General features: G+C 34.8%; 2 protein-coding genes across 2 annotated transcripts; one reads left to right on the top strand and one right to left on the bottom strand.

Annotated features, from left to right (window-relative positions):
- Window positions 1–3: 3 nt before the first annotated feature.
- Window positions 4–9,152, bottom strand: LOC149731173 (nicotinamide/nicotinic acid mononucleotide adenylyltransferase 2-like). Its single transcript, XM_089884382.1, has 8 exons — window positions 8,967–9,152; window positions 7,328–7,484; window positions 5,927–6,005; window positions 5,250–5,475; window positions 4,372–4,445; window positions 3,774–3,887; window positions 1,215–1,411; window positions 4–672 (listed from the first exon to the last, which is right to left on the bottom strand). The coding sequence occupies exons 1-8, from the start codon at window positions 9,049–9,051 to the stop codon at window positions 570–572; spliced, it is 1,035 nt and encodes a 344-aa protein (XP_089740508.1). The 5' UTR covers window positions 9,052–9,152; the 3' UTR covers window positions 4–569.
- A 290-nt stretch (window positions 9,153–9,442) lies between these two features.
- LOC149731172 (cation channel sperm-associated auxiliary subunit theta-like) lies at window positions 9,443–12,177 on the top strand. Its single transcript, XM_089884384.1, has 5 exons — window positions 9,443–9,736; window positions 10,419–10,575; window positions 10,872–11,033; window positions 11,351–11,491; window positions 11,914–12,177. The coding sequence occupies exons 1-5, from the start codon at window positions 9,568–9,570 to the stop codon at window positions 12,032–12,034; spliced, it is 750 nt and encodes a 249-aa protein (XP_089740510.1). The 5' UTR covers window positions 9,443–9,567; the 3' UTR covers window positions 12,035–12,177.
- Window positions 12,178–20,333: the final 8,156 nt, after the last annotated feature.

The following is a 20,333-nucleotide window of genomic DNA, read 5'->3' as shown; positions in this document are numbered from 1 at the left end:
TCATAATAACAATTGATTTCTGATTTATTTAACATTACGTAACGACCAATGCACAAAAATAACCACAGTGACGACATTACCATGCAAGAATAAACATTTACAGTGATAGGATTTAATTAATTAGACTTGTAAATATGAATTTTGTAATATTGCACACCATAAAAAATGTAGTTAAACTTGTATTCTAAATTTTTTAACATAACATTTTTTTAATTTTAGTTATGAAATAAATGCAGAAATGTAATTCTAGTGGTTGTGTAATTCTATCTAATATTGCACACCATTTAAAATCTAGTGAAAACATGTTTTCTGAAATTTTTAACATAACATTTTTTATTTTAGTTATAAAATAAAATGCAAACATGGAATTCTATTGGTTGTCACAACTATGTAACTTACAAGTAACACTATATCTATTTGCACAACATTTCATACAATGTGTAGTTTAAGCATATTACCATAATACTTCGATTTTATCTTGCCCAGTGACGATAAAGGAATAATTAGACAATATTTACTATTTTTTACCTTTCTAAACAGCAGCTAGATAACAAATAACAACAAAAATATCATGTTTTGTGCTGGTATAGCTCATGCTTTCTTATATAGCCCAAAACACTTGGATCAATTAGGTCTTGGATATCTTCTAAACAACCTTCAGAAATTGCGCGTCTGAAATAAAAAGTCCACAGGATTTCAAATTTAAACACAGGAAAGTAGTATGAAGTTGAAACTGCTGCAATGCTTTTAAAACTAAAAGAACACAATATTTTGAATTGTTCTATTTGGCCAGGTTCTTGGAAGAAGTCTTGTGTATTAGATACCTGAGTCAGCATAGATTTAGCAACACAAATTAAATTTTGTTTAAATTGGAAATACGTGTTATGGGATATCGACTAAACTAGTTGCTGCCTAAATTCAATTTTTTTATTTAAGTCACTCCACTAAAATTTTAGTCAGTAGATTTTGGCTGGCTAACTTTGTAATAAGTAATGCATAGAAATTTAGTTGACAGACTAAACGTGAAAAAACAATGACCAAATTTTCCGTGGCCGTCTTAAAAAAAAAACGGTAACCAATAATTACAGCAGTTGACTTGTTTAGTCGGTAGCCGAGAATACAATTTATGGTGTATATGTAGAATCCTAGTAACTTTGGGTGTGTATTAGCCATTGTAAATTTACCGAAAAGTATTTAAAAAAAAAGATTTTCACCTGCATTTGCTTGAAGTAATATGAGAAATCTTAGCAGCACTTTGATGGTGAACCAGAATTATTGTACCTTGTACTCGGCAAAGGATAGCTTGCAAGCGGTCAAGCGCATCACGCATTCTTTTCCCGTCATCATTTTCAGAGTTCTCTGAAGTGCGTGGAATACAAACAATTCCATATTCCGAAACTATTGAACAAATCTACAGACACAAAGATGTAAGATCTTATTACCCACTTTTTTACATGTTTTTTTTATTTGAAGATTTTGTCACAGTTTAACGTACTTTCTCGAATCTCAATTCTCTCTTCAAGAAATATGGGCCTGTTTATTTAGTTGTTTACTTTTTTCTGATCCAAGCATAGGCGCCTAACATGGGTATGCAGGTTATGCATGCATACCCTGGAAAAATTCAGGGTACCCAGGAGCACCCTGAATAATATACAAAAATGAATCAACACAAAACAGACGCGTCGTAAAATAAACACGCCTTGATCAGCTTAGCATCGAAAAAGCGAGCAGTTCGTTCTATCAGTGAAACTAGTGCATGCATAGGTGGATCTAGGATTATTCTGACGGGGGTGTTCGCAAGAAAATGTTTAACTAATAGTTGCAAAGCGCCGTATTAATATGTGCGTAAATCAACCCGTAAGTTTTAATTCACCACTTCCATTTGCCCGCGGTAGCAACATTAATCTATGCTACGCGTAATAAAGTCATTATTTACACAGGATTTACTCAGACAGCAGAATGTTTGTTACGTCATAGTAGGGATTCACACGTTGATTATTGACGTCATAATAGCGATTTTCGTATTCAAATTTTGTTGCGCATGAAATTTTTAACTAACTAACTAACTAAACGTTCGTTGTACGGGATTCGGTATTCTGTTTAATGACGTCATTACACGTCATCTCATATACTATATTAACAATTTTTGAAAGTTATTAATTTTGAAAAAAAATATTTTTGTGTTTGTGGGACTTTCGAGAGTAAACGTTTCGTAACGTCTTTTCATAGCCTGCTATACGTTTCATGACGCAAAAACTACCCAATAGTACAATTTTTGATCATTTTACAACTCAAGATCCAACAAGGCTGTTATGAAAGGGTCAATAAACTGACTTTTGTGGGTAAATTTTTTTTTTCCTATAAATATAAAAAGATTCGAAATTCTAGATTCGGAATTCTAGATTCGAATTAAAGTATTCTAGGATATCCTAGAATACCTAATTATTCTGTAATGTGCATCCCTAAATACGATACGCATATTTCTGGAAAGCCCGTTACTATTTTCGCTAAGGCGAGTTTGGTTTACTCTCTCTATTACTACATTAGAATTCAGATAAACAAACAATATTACTGCTAAACAGACGATGTTTTATCGCTGCATCGCATTCTAAACAACATAAGTCGTAATAATCAACCTAAATCTGTTCCGTAAGTATTGCTGCTTTATATTCACGATGTTTTCCTCAGCCAAGCAGTGTGTTTGTTACAAAATAGTAAGGATTCACACGTGGATTCATTGCATCATAATAGCGATTGTTTGACCTGGCAATTGATGACGACATAATAGCAGTTCACACGTTGATTATTTGCGTCACAATAGCGGTTGTCCCCTTGATTATTTAGCCTGCAGGTGCTTGAAAGCAGGTTGGATATTTGCCTTATCACGTAAGCGCATTAAAGTATAGATAGTTTGCAAAAAATACTTTGTAAGCGCGTAAAGCAACGCCTCGATTTAAAAAACTCACTGACAGCAAGGGAGCATAGCTAGCTCATCGGAAAAGAATAATTTATTCGAAACATGTCTTTAATTTTATTACATTCAAAATAATCTATAGAAATTTCCATCAGTTGCAACTCACATCTAACTGAAATACGTTAATCGCCGGCCGCACTTCCAAGGTCTCACAATCTTTATCACGTCCGCCGATCAAACAGTATTGCCGCCACGCGTTTCTGACGTCACACGGACGACTTGTGTTTAGCTTTTATGCATTGGAAATATAAAAACGTTTCGCAAAGTTTGCCCAATCGAGATTATTGCTAAATAACAAATATCTGCCGATTTTAATAACCCTGAAACCTAAATAAAGGTCATTATACCTGGCGCAAATATGCAGCGACAGAAAGTCGTAGTTAGTATGGAATATTTATTTTTAGTAAGGGGTACCCTGGATTTTCAAAAGTTAGGCGCCTATGGATCCAGGCCTTGTAATATTTAATTAATTAAAAAAATTAGATTAATAAAAACGATGATTACTGAATACTAAACTAAAAATTCTGATGTATATATAAAATTCCAGTGTTTTTTTTAGGGAAATCTCGGGTAATAGTGTATTTTAGTCCTGAACTTATCAATACCAAGTGTTTAAAGTCGAAAAAAAATGAGCACAGCGGGGTTTTAATGGTTTGCAGTCAAAAATATCTTCGCATGTGTTTTATTTTTTTATTTAAAAGAGCCACATCTGGTCTAAATCCCAGGTCCTCAAAGACCGCACCTATACATAAGAAAAAAAAGGGGGCTTTAAAAAGATATAGTCAACATTTTAACTCACGTCGTCTTCTGACCATAAGCCTGGCACACCGAAAGATTCAAGCAGATCTCCACCACACAATAACATTACTTTGGTGCGACGAAGGTCATATGCTGCCCCATATACCATGTTATCCTGCATGAAAAGGTAATACAGCATTATAGGCAAACTAGAAAAATATACCAGCACTACAATCAGACTACTGGGTTGCATAAATTACAATTTACAATTACTACATATAGTAGGGTGGGGGGAAGACGGTACACCTTTTCGTTCTATTTTCTCGTCTCATTTGGTAGTAAACAAAGAAAATTCAAAGTATTATAAAATCGTATCCTCACGGCTTCCATAGACTGTTGTTAATTGTTTAAAACACCAGGATATTTAGATAATATGTGCTAAAGGTGCCTAATCTTTCCCACCCTACCATGTGGTATTTAAGACCTAAATGTTAAAACTTAAAACTAATAGTAAAATGTAAATAATGGCAAAAACAAGACATTTGGTAAAACATGCCTATTATGGTAAGCGTGTTTTATATTTATATCAAGCTTGTATGTACAATGGAATAAAAGAAGTCTAATGTTAACTAACCCAACATTGCTATATATATATTTACCTGCATATTGAATGACGTAGGACTCACACAACAAACTTTTTGAAAGTTACCTCCAAGATTTGAAAATGTTTCACCTTAAAATAAAAGTTGAATATTTTAAAATTTTAATGTCACAATTTTAAAAAACTTGTAATATACTCTTTGAGCCTTGTTATTGTTAACTTAAAATTTCAACATTTTTAAACCATTAAACGGGAAAGAAAAAATGAAACACTCTTTTTTGTTTACCATCACCATAATTTTATTACTAAAATAATAAAAATTACCATTAAAATATGAAATATGCCTTTCCTACTAGGATTTTTTTTGTATTTTTTAATCCTTATTGGTGAGGTGCTTGTCAAGGACCTGGGATTATTTACGCCAGATTTTGCCCATTACCCAACACCAGGAAAACCCATTAAAGTCCTTCGTGCGACCGGTGCCGCAAGACCGCATTGCAGTCAGACGCCTATTGATGCAGTATTGGTACCGTTTTTTTGTATCCATGTGTGCTTACGAGTTACCACACTTTTCAACTTTGTGTATGATAAGCATTTATGATTTGATATGGCTTATAATTTGGACAACCCACTAGTGACCACTTGGGGCAATGTCTGTTAAGTGTCTTGCCCAAGGACACATACGCGGATACGCCGATCAGTGTTAGTAGCGCCGCCGAGCATCGAACAAAGGACACTTTGGTTTCAAACTTTCGATGCAGGCGCCTAAACCACTGAGCCACCACACCAGACAGCATACTAAGAATAAAGCACCTCCAAGAATAGTTGCTAAAATGTTTAAATTAATATCAAGCTCAGCATTGGTAAAATGTACCAAATAGAATATGAATTATCTTTTAATTTAGTTCACGCCACAATGATAACCGAAAAAAGTACCTGTTTCAGTGTGTGGAACATGTTTGAATGAGATATTCTTCTCCTCGAAAGAATCTGAGGTTGGAGAACACATGGCAAGTCCACTTCGTGCTGAAGAACGAATACGACCGTTTACTACCATGTGATGCAAAGTTCCATTAGGTTGCAACGTGACGGCACTTCGTGGATATTTCGCTGGCATGTAGTGAATATGGTTGGAATATGGACCAGGAATCCCATAGTCATTCTGAAAAACATTAACCTTTATTAATTCAGAGTAATTTAACAATAAAAATGGTCAGACCAGATTAACTTAGTATTCCATAAACTGTGGGTCATGTCATGACGGCTAAACGGCCTCATCTGAAATTACTGTGAATAAAAAATAAGGCCGTAAAACTCTTTGTTAAAAAAAAGCATTTTTTAGATTTATTCCTAAATCCTCTGTATTTTCAGCTCTGAAGACTTAGGTCAGCAATCAACAATTGTTTCAGTCAGTTCATAAAAACTTTTAATTAATATTTATTTAATTTATATTACTAATTAGTGATAGGTTTCAATTTCTTATATGGATGGATGTGTAACAACAAGATAAGAGACCAAATCTATTTTTGTACAAGTAACGATATATATAATATATATATATATATTATATGTTAGATTTGTTTATTTATTTATTTTTTCAAGTCTACACAAACCTTGATTTTATTCGACAAATGCTGTAAAACTTTGATGGTTTTTACCCAATCAGGTTGCGAGGATTCCCATGTATCAACACTGTAAATAAATTGGACATTAAAGTAAATTCAACGTAGGTTAAGTTTAAAACAGAACAACCAATCATCTGATTCATGATAAGTTGGTCTAAATTTGAACTTTAATATTAAAAAGATACGAGAACAATTCAAGAATATTTCAAGAAAGATATATATATATAAATATATGAGAACATTTCTAGAAACTAAGAAAGATATGAAAAGTTGAGATGCCACATGACTTTTACATTTTTTAATCTTTGAATTTGTTTTTAGGCCTAAGTTTTTCTGTAATTTACCGAAAAACATACCTTTTTTTTCCTATACCTACTGTGTTATTTTGGACAATTTGTCCTTTACAAAACCTTTTTTATTTTTTACGAAAAACACAGCCTTTACGGTTGGTCTACTCGGTATTTCTATGGTTCTGTTCATGGTTGGATTGGATTAAATAATTAGACATCAAATTTAAAATAAAAAATTTTAGAGAATATAAAAAAATGACATGATGCAACTTAGTATGTGTGTGCAAGACACTATGACATCACAAGACCTAATAAATTATTTAAGCGCTTGCTTATTGATTGCAACGATAGCATTACGTCACCTTTTCTACTTCTTTTCCAAGCCAAGACTAAACAGCGTTTAATGGGTCTACCATTGTGCATTTGTTTTGCGTAGTAACAATGTTAGTTGAACGAAAACATTTAGTTCAAAAATACTGCACTTATAACTGTAGGAATTCTAACTAGTTAGTTTCTAGAAAACCCGTAATGCCACATAAATTTTCCAAATTCATATACACCTTTTTAAGATAAAAATACTCAAATTCCATAAAAAGTTTAGACTTTAGAGCATGTTTAAAACAGATTAGGCTACTCCATATAATGAAACAAGAACTTTGATTTAAACTGTTTCTATATTTTTTTCCCAATATTTGTATTCCTGTTCATTTCTAAACATGTGGATCAAATCACAGAACATAAGTGGTATAATGTATAATATATTCTTCAGCTTGTCTTTCCTAGAATCTTTTTTTTATTCTCTGTGGGTGAGGTCCTTCTCAGGCACCTGATACTTGGGCAATATTTGGCTCACTACCCCAACACCCCAAGTCAAAGTTCAAATTAGCACAATACAATTCATGTTTTAGGATGAAATAAAATCAACCTTAGCAAAGAAAAACAGTTACCAAACATACGAAAAAAAATACTTTAAAATCGCAAAAAAACTTGAGTATTGCTGAAGTAAGTTCAACAAACAAACACAAGAAAAAAAATTCCGCAACACATACTAATAAAACAGTCCACTATTACCCTAATATATTTAAGACTACTGACATACCTTAGCCATGCATGTTTCTGTATTGCAATATTACACATAGCAGCTCTGTATGTTGAAGGTAGTAACCCAGTTTTTGAATAGTTTTCATGCACAGGTGAAAACACCCCTCCTATCACAATGTGCTTGCCAGTGTGTTCAAGAAAACTTCTTGCAATTTCTGATAAAGGGAAATTATCGGTTACACAGAAAATTTAAAACACATGGGACTATACAAAGAAGACGGAACATTTTTTCTGCTAGGAGGCGATGACAAATTCGTTTTTCTATTCTATGGGGAGCAGTTAGTTTCACGGTTTATATACATAAGATAACCCCTAACCCCTGACCCCTAACACCTAACCCTTAACCCCTAACTCGTGCTAATCAAACAAAAAGAACTTTAAAAAAAATTTTTAAAAAGTATTCCACTGTGCGGGACTCGAACCCGGTAAAAATGAAACAAAGAGAGTAAACGACCGCGCGCAAACCGTAACCTGCAGACTCGACGACAGTAAACATTTCGAAAAAGTGTATATAACCGACCTAATGTGGGAAAGATGTTCTTACTAGTGTTTTATGTATTTAGAAAGGTATTTTTAATATTTAATTTATTTGTTTTACACTTATTACCACTTTGTAGTATTTTTACGTATTTTTTAATTTAAATAATTGCCGACACCTAGCGGAAAAAGTGTTCCGTCTTCTTCGTATAGTCCCATGTATTTAAAACTATTAAAGCAATTTGCAATAGGCGGAGAACTTAAAAAATATGGGGGTAAGCCTAAACATTTGACACAGCAGTGTGAGGGCATTGATTTGCGCCGAAAGCGATCTCTCTTTTTACGGCATAGTACATTTCTACATATTTGTTTAAATTATTTTAGCAGTTGATCCAAATGTTTATTATTTACACGTACAACATAAAATTGACATGGCCTAACTCACAGTTCCGTGAAAAATAAATGTAATATGGTCGTTGAGCAGGCGCAGGCTACTCCAGGGTAGCTTTAGTATATATTAACCCAGTCTGCAGAGTATGACAGTTCCTGAGGAGATCTCGCACATGCAAGACGGTTATTTTTCGCGTGCGATCATTAAAAAACGGCGTGCAAACCACATACACTTCCAAGCCACAATAGGAAATCCTAATTAATTTATTTCGTATTTTTTTCATTGTTTAATTAGATGGCGTGCGTGCGACAATTATGGCATGCATAACCAAAAGTTTGTAAAAAAATCGTTCAGGCACTCTGCAGACTGGATATTAACAATGTTGCTTAGCCAATAAAAGTAACAGTGAGCAGTTCGACGTGAATTTATTGTGTTATAATAACGATTGTTTGAACTGGCAATTAAATACGACATAACATTACACAGTGGGTATCAGTGAGGCCTAAGGACAGGGGTAATCCTTGTCGAAAATTAACTTTAAAAATGCGCGAAAACATTTCAACACAAACGCCCGAGTTTTTTCAGAAAAAAATTATACAGTGGGTATCAGTGAGAACTAAGGAACATTTTGAAACCAAAATTCACTGGTTACCAACTAATTAATTCCCCTGGTTAACTCTAAATTATCTAATAGGAGTCATAAGTTTTGTAATGGCTGGATCCTTGACAAAAAGTCTAAAAGTAATATTTTCACAACATTTTAACTTACCAAACATTTTTAAATGGCCCACTGTTACAGGATTAAAAGATCCACAACAAAGAAGAACAACCGGACTTCTCTGCTCGAACGCCATTTCGATCACGAGTTTCAATAAAATTTATAGAGACACATTAATGAAACTCCCAGCAAACAACAGAACATCCAAATTTGATTTCTGATACCACCAATTCCAAGGAAAATTGTACGACCATAGAAATAGACGTATAAATACAGGAGAGCAAAGCTTTAATGAGGAAGTACGTATTAAACTAGTTCGCATAATATTAATTGCCCTTTTAATACAATAAAATCGCTGACTAAGCTTGATCAAAAACAAACCAGAAGTAACCAGCAAAGCGATTTTCAAGACCTGTGCTGTAGGAGATTCATTTATTAGTTAGAAACATGTATAAACACGCTTTGTACAACTCCTAAATGTGTTGACTTGTAAACTTACGCTAGTTAATCTATGTGGTCACCAAAAAAACGTTTGTTTTAGGGAATTTGGACAAACCATAATCACCCAGTAATTATGTTGTGTTAAAATTGATATTAATCATATGATGTTTAACATTTTATTTTTAAACATGTTGTCTGTGACATCATAATCATGAATGCCAAACAGTTTGGAACTAATTTATTCATGCAGTTTGTAGATATGCATTGGTTCGGGTTAAAAGAATGGTGGGATTTCTATCGGTTCTGGGACAAACCAGAACTGAATTTAAAACGTCATCTAAGAATAAATTCAACCCACCCTTTTCATGAAACAGACGACGGTAAGAACACTAAGTCAAAGTATTTTACTAAAATTAAGCTGTTTGTTTTAATCCAAAATTTCGAATGTAACGTTTAAAATAATTGCTCCGTTATGCCATGGCACAGTGCGATCGCTTCATAAACAACGGTTACTGGGTTTAAAGTTTAATGTTGGTTACAATGAAGACGTGTGTATGTCATAGCGTAAAAAAAACTTAATGGTGCCGTAGTTTACTATATTGCCTTGTTTAAGTTGTCATCAATACAGAAACAGGCAATTACCTATTTGTGGCAACTTGTAAGTTGTTTCGAGGAGTTATAGACACTCGTGCAGTTTATTCCCTTATGAGACGGGTGGAAACAACAGTGACATTCAGTTCCTGGCACAGTGGCTAGCGCACTTTCCAAGGTTATGGGAGTATGCTGCATGCACAAGACGCCTAATGACAATTTAACCCAATGGTCCCTTATGAGTTGTCTTTTTATTTATTAAAAATATAATTAGATCATAAAATATATTCACCCACAAAGTTATGTACGTGGTAACTATAGTAAGCGGGTGCGAGGTGTATGAAACATCAGAACACCTCTGGTATTACAAAAACAATTAAAGACTGTCGCGCGCATAGATAATTAAAATACGTTTGTTCAAAGACATTAAAGTCGGACAATATGTTTTACAAATGATACATATAAACGCAGAATATGTCTTTGAAACAAGAAATGGGATGTTATACATTGGATTTCTATTGTTTATCTCAAGCGGATTTGGTGGTGCCGTATATTGGTATCAAATGAAAACATTTTCAAATGAGCTTTTTGACACCGCATTTATATTCATGTTTCTCTGGTCTCTGAGGTAAAGGATGAAAGTAAATGTTCGTAAATTTAATTTATAATATGATTTCAATATTTGGAGGTATATAGTGGGGCGGGGAAGATGGGACACCTCTAGAACATAATATCCAAACATTCTGATCGTAGTTTAAACAACAAACAACAGTCTATATGAGTCACGAGAATATGGTTTTATAATTTTTGAATATTTTTTGTTTACTACCGGATGGAACGAAAAAATAGAATGAAAAGATGTCCCATCTTCCCCTACACTATGATGTCATTTTATATGATTTCAATATTCTTGTTGTTATTTAGATTGATATCATATAACTGGCAAAAGCGACGCATCGTGCTGGAGAAGGATGGGGAAAATTATTTCTTTTATGTTGGTGGAAAACTTGTTTATAAAGGAAATATTCACAACATATATTTTCGATTGCGTAGCCAATGTTCCAGTAATGGATCAACGTATTACAGGTGTTATGAAATAGTTAGTTGTTTTTAATAGTTGTGGCCAGACATAATGTTAATCTATTTAATCTCTAGTGGCATTTTTTGTTTTTTCACGTCCCATTTAGTACTAAGCAAAGAAAAATTTAAAAAAATATAAAAGCATATCCTCAAGACTCCATAGACCGTTGTAAATGGTTTAAAACACGATCAGGGTATTTGGATATTATGTGCTGAAGTGTCCCATTTTACCCCACAATACTATGTATCTTGACTAAATGGCATCGTCACTTTTTTATTCATATATAGAATAACAAGTTTATTATTCTCATTAAACCGAATAGGTTAGTGCTGAATGGATATCATGTAGAAGAATATGAAATTACATCAATGACGACAAACAAACCAGTGTTGGAACAACTAGCGAAACGACTCGCATTCCGTTTGAACATAAATTATTTTGATTCTGATGATGTGTCTATCAGGTAAGATTTTGGGTTGACGCTTATTTTTTACGACCATAACATATAGTAGGGTCGGGGAGATGGGACAACTTTTCATTCTGTTTTCTTGACCCCTTTGGTAGTAAACAAAGAACATTCAAAGAATTATAAAACCGTCCTCATAACGCTCATGAAGAATTATAAAACCGTCCTCATAACCCCATAAAAAAATAGACCGTTGTTAATTGTTTAAAACAAGATAAGGATATTTGGATAATATGTATTAAAGGTGCCCCGTCTTCCCTCAGCCTGATATATAAAATATTTTTCTTACAATATATTACATTGCTTCTAGGCACACGACTAAAGCGTGTGTTTTTTATTAAAAGTAACTATGTTAAAACTAAGCGTATCCTAGACACGATTTATAAGATATTAATCGTATACCTCAAATTACATCACAGTCATATCGTGAGGCACGTCAATCCACAAACATTCTATTTGAAGCCTGCAGCCAAACGGGCAACTGGTCGAGCCGGCAAGCGCATGAGCGTGACAAGAGCAACACTAGAGGCGTTCTATTAAAACATCGGTTCTTGTTTTAACTGGCATTGTCAAGACATTATTTACTATTGTTGAAAATAATGAAAATTGTATTTTTTTTTTATTTTGCGTGTCGGCGCAATGACACCTGCTAGTCTGCTACTATACGGTTGGTCTGTTCTAAATACATGCCCGCTTACGAGTTACCACATACATATGTAACTTTATGGGTTTTTGAAATCGTTTCGTTTTTTTTGTGTAAATGGCTGACGATTTAGACAACCTTTAAGAATAATCTGAAACAGAGCAGTTTTCGTTATGTGTTTTGCTCAAGAAAACATAGCATCAGTATAGAGACTCGAAACTGTATTCAATTGGGTTAAGCAGGCGCGTTTCAATATGCAACAGCGCCATACCAACCGTTAGAGTGCGTGTTGAGCAACTGTTGTTCATATACAACAGTTTGGCGTTAAATTTGTAACTTATTTTATCCTCGCGTGGCCGGAAAACGAAAGTCGTTATCACACGGGTTTAACACCTCGTGCCAGCTTACGAGTTACCATGTATGTTGCTTCGTGGGTAATTATTTTTTGGGGGGGATTTTTTCATATTTTTTTCATGTATGGCTGATAATTTGGAGAACCCATTAGTGACCACTGGGTTGGAGCAATTGTCGTAAGTGTCTTGCTCAAGGACACATACTCCCACAATGGTAGCAGCATCGAGCCTTAAACCCATAACCTCTTGGTTACAGGCAGGCGCGCTAACCACTATGCCAGGCGCCGGGTGAAAAATCACACCAGGCACGTGTACATCCGTTCCAATGGTCCAGTTACACTTATGGAATTCAGTTCAATGAAAAGGTCCGGCCGTTGGAAAAAATATCTATTCGAGGATTTGTTCCACAAAGCCACTGTAACGTCTGGACACTCAGGCGTCAACCATAGTCGGATGTCTGTGTTTGCCAGACATCCTCGTAATCTGTTAACAATTCTGGTGACGATAGACCATTGAGGTTCTTATACAGTATATCTACGTTAGTAAGCGACAATACTAAATTTAGATTTATTTTTAACAATGATATGTTATACCTCATCGGTTTACACTCAATTACGTTATCCTGTTATTTTATTTTGTACGAAAGTGGTGTAAAAACCGTAAGGTTACATATACCATACACACATATAGTAGGATGGGGGAAGATGGGACAACTTTAGAACATAATATCCAAATATCCTGATCGTGTTTTAAACAATTAACCATGGTCTTTAAGAGTCGTAAGGATATAGTTTTATAAATCTTCGAATGTTTCTTGCTTACTATTAAATGGGATGAGAAAATAGAATTAAAAGGTGTCCCATCTTCCCCCATCCTACTGTACATATATACGAAACTTATTAATGCCAATTATTAAAAGTTCCCTGCATTGCATTTTTAGGCATACTGTCACGCTGTGTGCAGACGTGGTCTGTTTACATAATTAGTATAGTAGAGTGGGAAAAGACGGGACACATTTGGCACATAATGCCCAAATATCCTGATCGTGTTTTAAACAATTAACATCGCTATATGGAAGGGTGAGGATACGGTTTTATGTTTCCTTAAATGTTCTTTGTTTACCAAATGGGACAAGAAAATGGAATACAAAGGTGTCCCATCCCCCCTACTAGATATAGTAGGGTGGGGCAAGACGGGACACCTTTCACCTCTATTTTCCCGCCCCGTTTAGTTGTAAACAAAGAAAATTCAAGAAATTATAAAACGATATGCCCACGACTCCCATTGACTGTTAGTAATTGTTTAAAAAACGATCAGGATATTTAGATATTATGTGCTAAAGGTGTCCCATCTTCCCCCACCCTGTGTCCCACCTTCCCCCACCCTACTGTATATGAACATACAAGTTTATATGTTGCCAAATAGAAATATATAGAGATTGGTCGTGTCAGCTTTAAGAACACTATAGATATAGTACCCTCTATATATAAACGATTATAAGTATAGGGTGGGGGAAGATAGGACACCCCTTTTATTCCTTTTTCTCGTTCCATTTGGTAGTTAACACAGAACTTTCAAAGAATTATAAAACCGTATCATCGCGACTCCCATTGACCGCTGTTAATTGTTTAAAAAACGATTAGGATATTTAGATATTATGTGCTAAATGTGTCCTATCTTACGCCACAGTACTATACCAAACTGATTGCTTTATGTTGCCTATAAAGTATAAACAAACTGGGTTGACGGATAAGATCCTGCATGGCTGCTTTTCCGCTGATAACACGAAGGTTACATTGTTTCAATAATTCCAATCCCACACATGTTATCTTGATTAGATTGCAGTGCAAAAATCGTGTAAAAATTTGTGGCATCAGATAATGCAGCATAGCCTGCGTATTATGGCCCCAGGCCACGGGCACAAAAATACCTTAAAAGGTCCCGAAACACAAAGTTCCACATTTCGACATTTTCCACCAAGAAGTTTTGCAATAGTTAGGTCTTTATTTGTTACGCAACTGAAGTAATTATATTTGGATCAATACTTAATTGTAAATCCAATTGACGAAATAATCAATACAACTGAAATGAAATAAACACAATGTCTGATTTTATATACTATAGGGCCTATAGTATAGGCTCTAGTAGTTGGGTAGGGCAACATGGGACACTTTTTCATTCGATTTAATAGTCGCATTTGGCAGTAGACAAAGAACATTTAATGATTTAAAAAACCGTATCCTCACGACTCCCTTTGTTAATGTTTAAAACACGATCAGGATATTTAAATATTGTGTTCTAGAGGTGTACCATTTCCCTCCACCCTACTATATAAGTCCTAATATATTTAAAATGAATTTTAAATTAATGTAAAAAGAGAGGCGTTTTCGTGCTCAGGTTTATTTTATCAATGGCGTCTTTTACAACAAATAGTATCTGACGTTATCCACCGGTAACTTTGGAAACCGACAAAATGTTTCCATATATTTTTCCCTTTTTTTATTTTAAATAATATTTACAGAAATAGTGTCGCTTTTTATTCCTGTTAGGCCAATAATTTGTAAACTACATTTTGTGTTTTATTTTATAAACAATTTAAAATAAAATTTCGATTTGTATGGTAGGGTGGGGAAAGACGGGTCACATAATATTTAAACACCCGGATCGTGTTTTAAACATTTAACAACGGTCTGGAGTCGCAAGAATACGGTTTTATAATTCTTAAAATCTTATTTATTTACTACTAAATGGGAAAAGAAAATAGAATGAAAGGATGTCCAATATTTCCCACCCTACTATTTACTTCGTGACGTATACTTTCTTATAAGATGTTTCGTTCTACAACATATGTCGGAAAGTTAGGACGTTGATTGATTACAGAAGCGGGCAGGTTGTAACCGCTGTCTGCTGTCCCGTGGGGACCAGAACCACATATGGGGCTCGTTTCGCATAATTCGCTCATTACACGCATATTATAGTTAAGAGGTCTTGCCAATAAACTCAGACCACTTGGCCTAACAAAAACAAAATATTCTGTTTTTGTTATTTGGACCAATTTTTTTGTCGTTGAACTTCCCAATGTAAATTTTATAGTATAGATGGGGGAAGATGGGACATCTAAACATTCTATTTTCTCGTTCTATTTAGTAGTATACAAAGAAAATTCAAAGAAATATAGATCCGTAACCTTACGACCGTTGTTAATTGTTTAAAACACGATCATGATATGGATATTATGTGCTAAAGATGTCCCATTTCCCCCATAGTACTATAATGGTATGTAAATGTAATTGGTACGGGTTTCGTAAACAAATTTATTTTTAAATATTTTACTTTTATAATTTACAATGTTGATTGTTACGACTCGCCATCTGAGTGATCTATTATGACGTAACAAAACATCTCTGTCGCGAACTTCCTAACGGAACCCACTTCGCTGTTTACGCTACGCTAGTCTGACCGAGGTCATCACGACTTTATTACACAAGGCACGTCTCATGTCGACACATCGTTATTTGAAATGTCGTCGATTATGTGATTCTTAACCAATACAATTGACAATAAGAATTTTTGTATATAAATTAGTTATATAATAAAACTTTTACGAGAATCGTTGGTCGGTCACGCCTCGTTTGTTTCGTCATCCAATATTTTCATTGGTTCGTCACGCCTAGTTGGTTACGAGTGAAAGATCGCGCTTACGGACGCGAAATTCCGCTTTTCACTGTTTTGTGGCTGTTCACCTCGGCTCGCGTGTGACGTCATAAACCAACACACAATCGAATATTTGACGTCGGTTGCATCTTTGGATGACAGCTGACAATTGCTCATTTTTATTTTGTTTTAATGTGAATATTTTTTAACTGTGAACGTGTTTTAACAACTGTTGTTTTGTTGCTATATCCTGTATTTTCATTTTAAATAATCCAAAATCTTCGCTATGGTAACCGAAGAGAAAAATACAAGTTATTATTATTATTATTATTAATTTTCAGAGATAAAAACGTGTTGTTACCGTACCCAATATCGAAGTTTATAAATAAATCGTTGTTAAAATTTATTCAGAACAAATATAACCGCAATCCTTAAACTTCATGGTTTACAAATTTAAATGGAAGAGATCTTCAGAAACTGTAACGATAACCCCGTGACCTTAATCCTGTGAATCAAACCTTTTGAAGTCTCAAATACATGGTGTCGAAGGCCATCAAGGTGATCTTGTTACTATACAGCCTTTAATTCGACTTTTAAACCCTCTTTTTTCCCACAAAAAGCCTGATGTCCAAATAATAAACTTCTAATATCGTTGCAATCTGAAGAATTTATTCGTAGTATAGTACTGTGGGGTACGATGGGATATCTTTAGCGCATAATATTAAAATATTCGGATCGTGTTTTAAACAATTACCAGCGGTCTATGGGAGTCGTAAGGATACGGTTTTATCTTTCTTTGAATTTTCTTTGCTTACTACAAAATGGGACGAGAAAACAGAATAAGAAGGTGTCCCATCTTTCCCCACCCCTAGTTTGACCTAAACTTTTATCATATGTGACATCATAATGAATTTTCAATCAGTTGTGGAAAAAACACGTTTTGGGACAGAACGTGAACTTAAAAGGTTTAGGTCAAATGGTTGAAAGCTATATGACTACAGTTAAGAAGAAAATTTTAAAACCTAAAACGGTGTAGCACGATTTTGGTTGTGTATTGCTTCGCGAGTATTTGTTGCGAACTGGGAAGAAACCACCGTAAGGTTATTGAGAGGCGAGTGCGTTTCTTGTTATAGCACCCGCAACGTTTCGCTTTTTTCGTTTCAACATCGACAGTGAGTTCAGTTGTTCAGAACAAGCCTCGCGCGCGTACGAGCTCGAGGGTTGTCTTGGTGGGAAAAAGTATCGGTAAAGTGTCTGCTTTAAAGTTGAGATTACAGATGTAACAAAAATGTATGTATCTTATCAATGAAAGGCCGGGCTATTGAGTCATTACAGCTTAGTTATGGAGAATTAAGATACTAAGTTCAGTTTTTGTCGTTTATGACCGCCTTTGTGCCCACGCATCTTGCCTATTATTTAGAAAATTATGTCTATATATTTCCGCTCCGTAAGACCGTAACACAATTATCCTTCCGCACCTGGGCGGGGTACTGTGTCGTCACAGTTTGTACATAGTGTCGTCACAGTTAGTTTTGTGCGGTAACTAAAGGGACAGGAAACTGTAGTTTTATGAATGGGGTGATGGCTGCGGGACAATACATGGTGGGTTTTAGGTTATGTGTAACTAAATTGAGCTGAACTAAATCTTGCTGCTTAAATTTTGCTAAAAGATTGTGTAAAATATAGTACGGTGGAAGAAGATGGGACACCTTTAACTTATATTGCCCAAATATCCTGATCTTGTTTTAAACACTTAACATCGGTCTATAGGAGTCGTGAGCATACAGTTTTATAATTCTTTAAATGTTCTTTGTTTACTACCAAATGGAACGAAAAAAAAATAATGAAAAGGTGTCCCGTCTTCCCCGTTCAACTATACATGGATTAAGTGATTCTCATTGAAAGTAAAAATATGTTTTGGTTCGTTGATGTATCATGAATACGTAGCAGGCCTTTCTTGTGTGTTTTACTTTCATGTGTTTGTGGGACGTCATTTAAGTGTTTGTTGGACCTTGTTACTTAAACGAAGTGTTAAATATACAGCTGTCGTGAATGAGTTAAAAGAGCTTTCAAAACAAAGCTAGAATATGAGTGGAAAGATAACATACCGAAACACAGTGTCTGTGTACACTACTTCGCGCGTGTGCGCGTGCACTTGCGTTTCATTATACTCGCACAAAATATAAACCAATATTAAGTCGACATAATTACTTTAATAAGTCGCCTTCTTCATCAATGGTTAATTTAACAGTTATACTTATTAATTTCCTACTAATTATGATAACCTTTAAAAGTTAAATACTTCCCACAATCGATCATGTTTGAAACTCTGCGTAATCCACTTTTCCTTTCAATTGTTTAAACCGGATAGTTGTCTGACGCTTGGCGTTTCTCTTTTGTTCTTACTGTTGATTTTTGTCATCTTAACTGTTCGTGGACCGGAAAGGAAAAAAATCGGCTTTATCATTAAAAAGGTTCAAGGTGTTTGTATACATCATGTTAAATGAGGTCAGTGCTGTGGGGGTTATGGCAGACTGTTCTTGTTTGTGGTTTAACTCTTGTCTCTTAACAAGTTGTGTAAATATTTATGTTTAAGATTCCCGTCTTTTATTGGATCGCAGGATTTATTTTAGTGGCAGTATATGTTTTCTTAGTCCATATTTTTTATTATACTGCTTAAAAAAATGTGAATTTGACTATTATAGTTTGACTATTATTGAAATATTTTACTTTAAATGAAATTTAAGAAACCGCTGAGTCAAATATAAGTTTGTATTGTGATGTCACTAAGCTTACCGGTAAATGCAAGTACAGTGAGTCATGTACAAAAAATGTTTAAACTTTCGAGTTTGTGTGTGTCTGTAGGTCGCCCCAGGTGCTTCGAATCACTGAAACTGAAATTATAAGATTTTTGGTTTGTGGAATTTAAGTTATGCGTAGGGCTAAGCATAAATTTGTAGTTACCACGTGTTTTTTAGTTTTTTGAGGGGGGAGTGAAAAATGCCTATCGAAACAGTGAAAGTAGTTAAATGAAAAAGATTAGAAAAGTGTAAAAAACGGCGTTTTACCTTATATGGCGTTGTATTGTACCCTTATTTCCTAGCACATAATGCTTCCCAAAAATTTGAATTTTCTGAACAACTTCCACCCCCTACAAATAGCAAGCTGCAATGTGATAACTTAATTTGACGAATGCCATCCAGGTAAACACGCAGCTGACGTTGTTTCTGCATTGTATACAACCATCTTTAAGTTTGGTTACGTGGGGTACAAGACAGGTAATTTTGATAACAAAAGAGCTAGACGTCGGGCGACACTTGACAGCTGTTTATGAGTTTTTAGTTACCTTGCAAATCAATGCGTTAATGCATGGGTGAGGTTCAGGGCACGACCCAAGAATTCCTCCCCGTTTTAACAAAGGCAAGAGAAGCCACACTTGTGAGAACGAAGGCGGGGACAATGACAAGGTTACTCAAGTTGCAAGGGGTAACGTATCAATTCCCAGTTTCAATGGGGTGCAAAAGATTTGATTGCACCTCTCTTGCAAAATTGCTTCGGTCGAAATTTACCTAGTAGTTTACACAAATCAGCAATGCTGTTTTATGGGCGTCACAATATTGGTTGCTTTTCTGAAAATAAAGCGATTTAGACCCAAGTTACTTGCTAAGTTAAAAAATGACTCAGGTCGTTTGAATGCCAAAAGTTGATGAATCAGAACAAATTGGTCGAATATTTCTGGCTCACTTTCGGTGTTCAAGTGGAAATCCTTTGCACTGAGTAGTTTGAATAGATTTACTTTTCGCCTCGGGTCGGGCTGCTGTGATTTGTGTTTGTTTTTCTAACTTTTCACGATGAATGAACGATTTAATATAGAAATCAAACCACCAGAAAAAATCTATAAATTCAGTTTATTTGCCTTACTGACAGCTTTTTTTTAATTTTTGACCATATAAAAACATTGTGGACTGTTAATAGCAAATCCAGTTATTAATACGGTATAGCACTATACGGGTGATTTTTGGAGCTCAAATTTCTATTCATTTTGATTCATATTTCTATAATTTTATGTTAAGTATCACCAGCAAACGAGCTATACATTATTTTCGCTCCGGGTCATGCTCGTCTTTACGCTGAAGATTACTTTCTCAATTCCCCTTTGCGAAGATAATCGCTAAGGGTCAATGGTTAT

This window comes from Ciona robusta, chromosome 9, assembly GCF_009617815.1.
Source record: "Ciona robusta chromosome 9, ASM961781v2".
Lineage (NCBI taxonomy): Eukaryota > Metazoa > Chordata > Ascidiacea > Phlebobranchia > Cionidae > Ciona > Ciona robusta.
This window is presented reverse-complemented; position numbering and strand designations above follow the sequence as displayed.

What these genes read in the sequence shown, in the direction of transcription:
- LOC149731172 (XM_089884384.1), top strand. Translation starts at nt 9,568, where the DNA reads ATGAATGCCAAACAGTTTGGAACTAATTTATTCATGCAGTTTGTAGAT. An exon ending in ATGTTTCTCTGGTCTCTGAG is followed by an intron (nt 10,576 to 10,871) that starts GTAAAGGATGAA and finishes GTTGTTATTTAG; the next exon opens with ATTGATATCATATAACTGGC. An exon ending in AATGGATCAACGTATTACAG is followed by an intron (nt 11,034 to 11,350) that starts GTGTTATGAAAT and finishes TAAACCGAATAG; the next exon opens with GTTAGTGCTGAATGGATATC.
- LOC149731173 (XM_089884382.1), bottom strand. Translation starts at nt 9,051, where the DNA reads ATGGCGTTCGAGCAGAGAAGTCCGGTTGTTCTTCTTTGTTGTGGATCT. An exon ending in GGGCCATTTAAAAATGTTTG is followed by an intron (nt 7,485 to 8,966) that starts GTAAGTTAAAAT and finishes TCCCTTTATCAG; the next exon opens with AAATTGCAAGAAGTTTTCTT. An exon ending in ATTACTTCAAGCAAATGCAG is followed by an intron (nt 673 to 1,214) that starts GTGAAAATCTTT and finishes TTTTTATTTCAG; the next exon opens with ACGCGCAATTTCTGAAGGTT.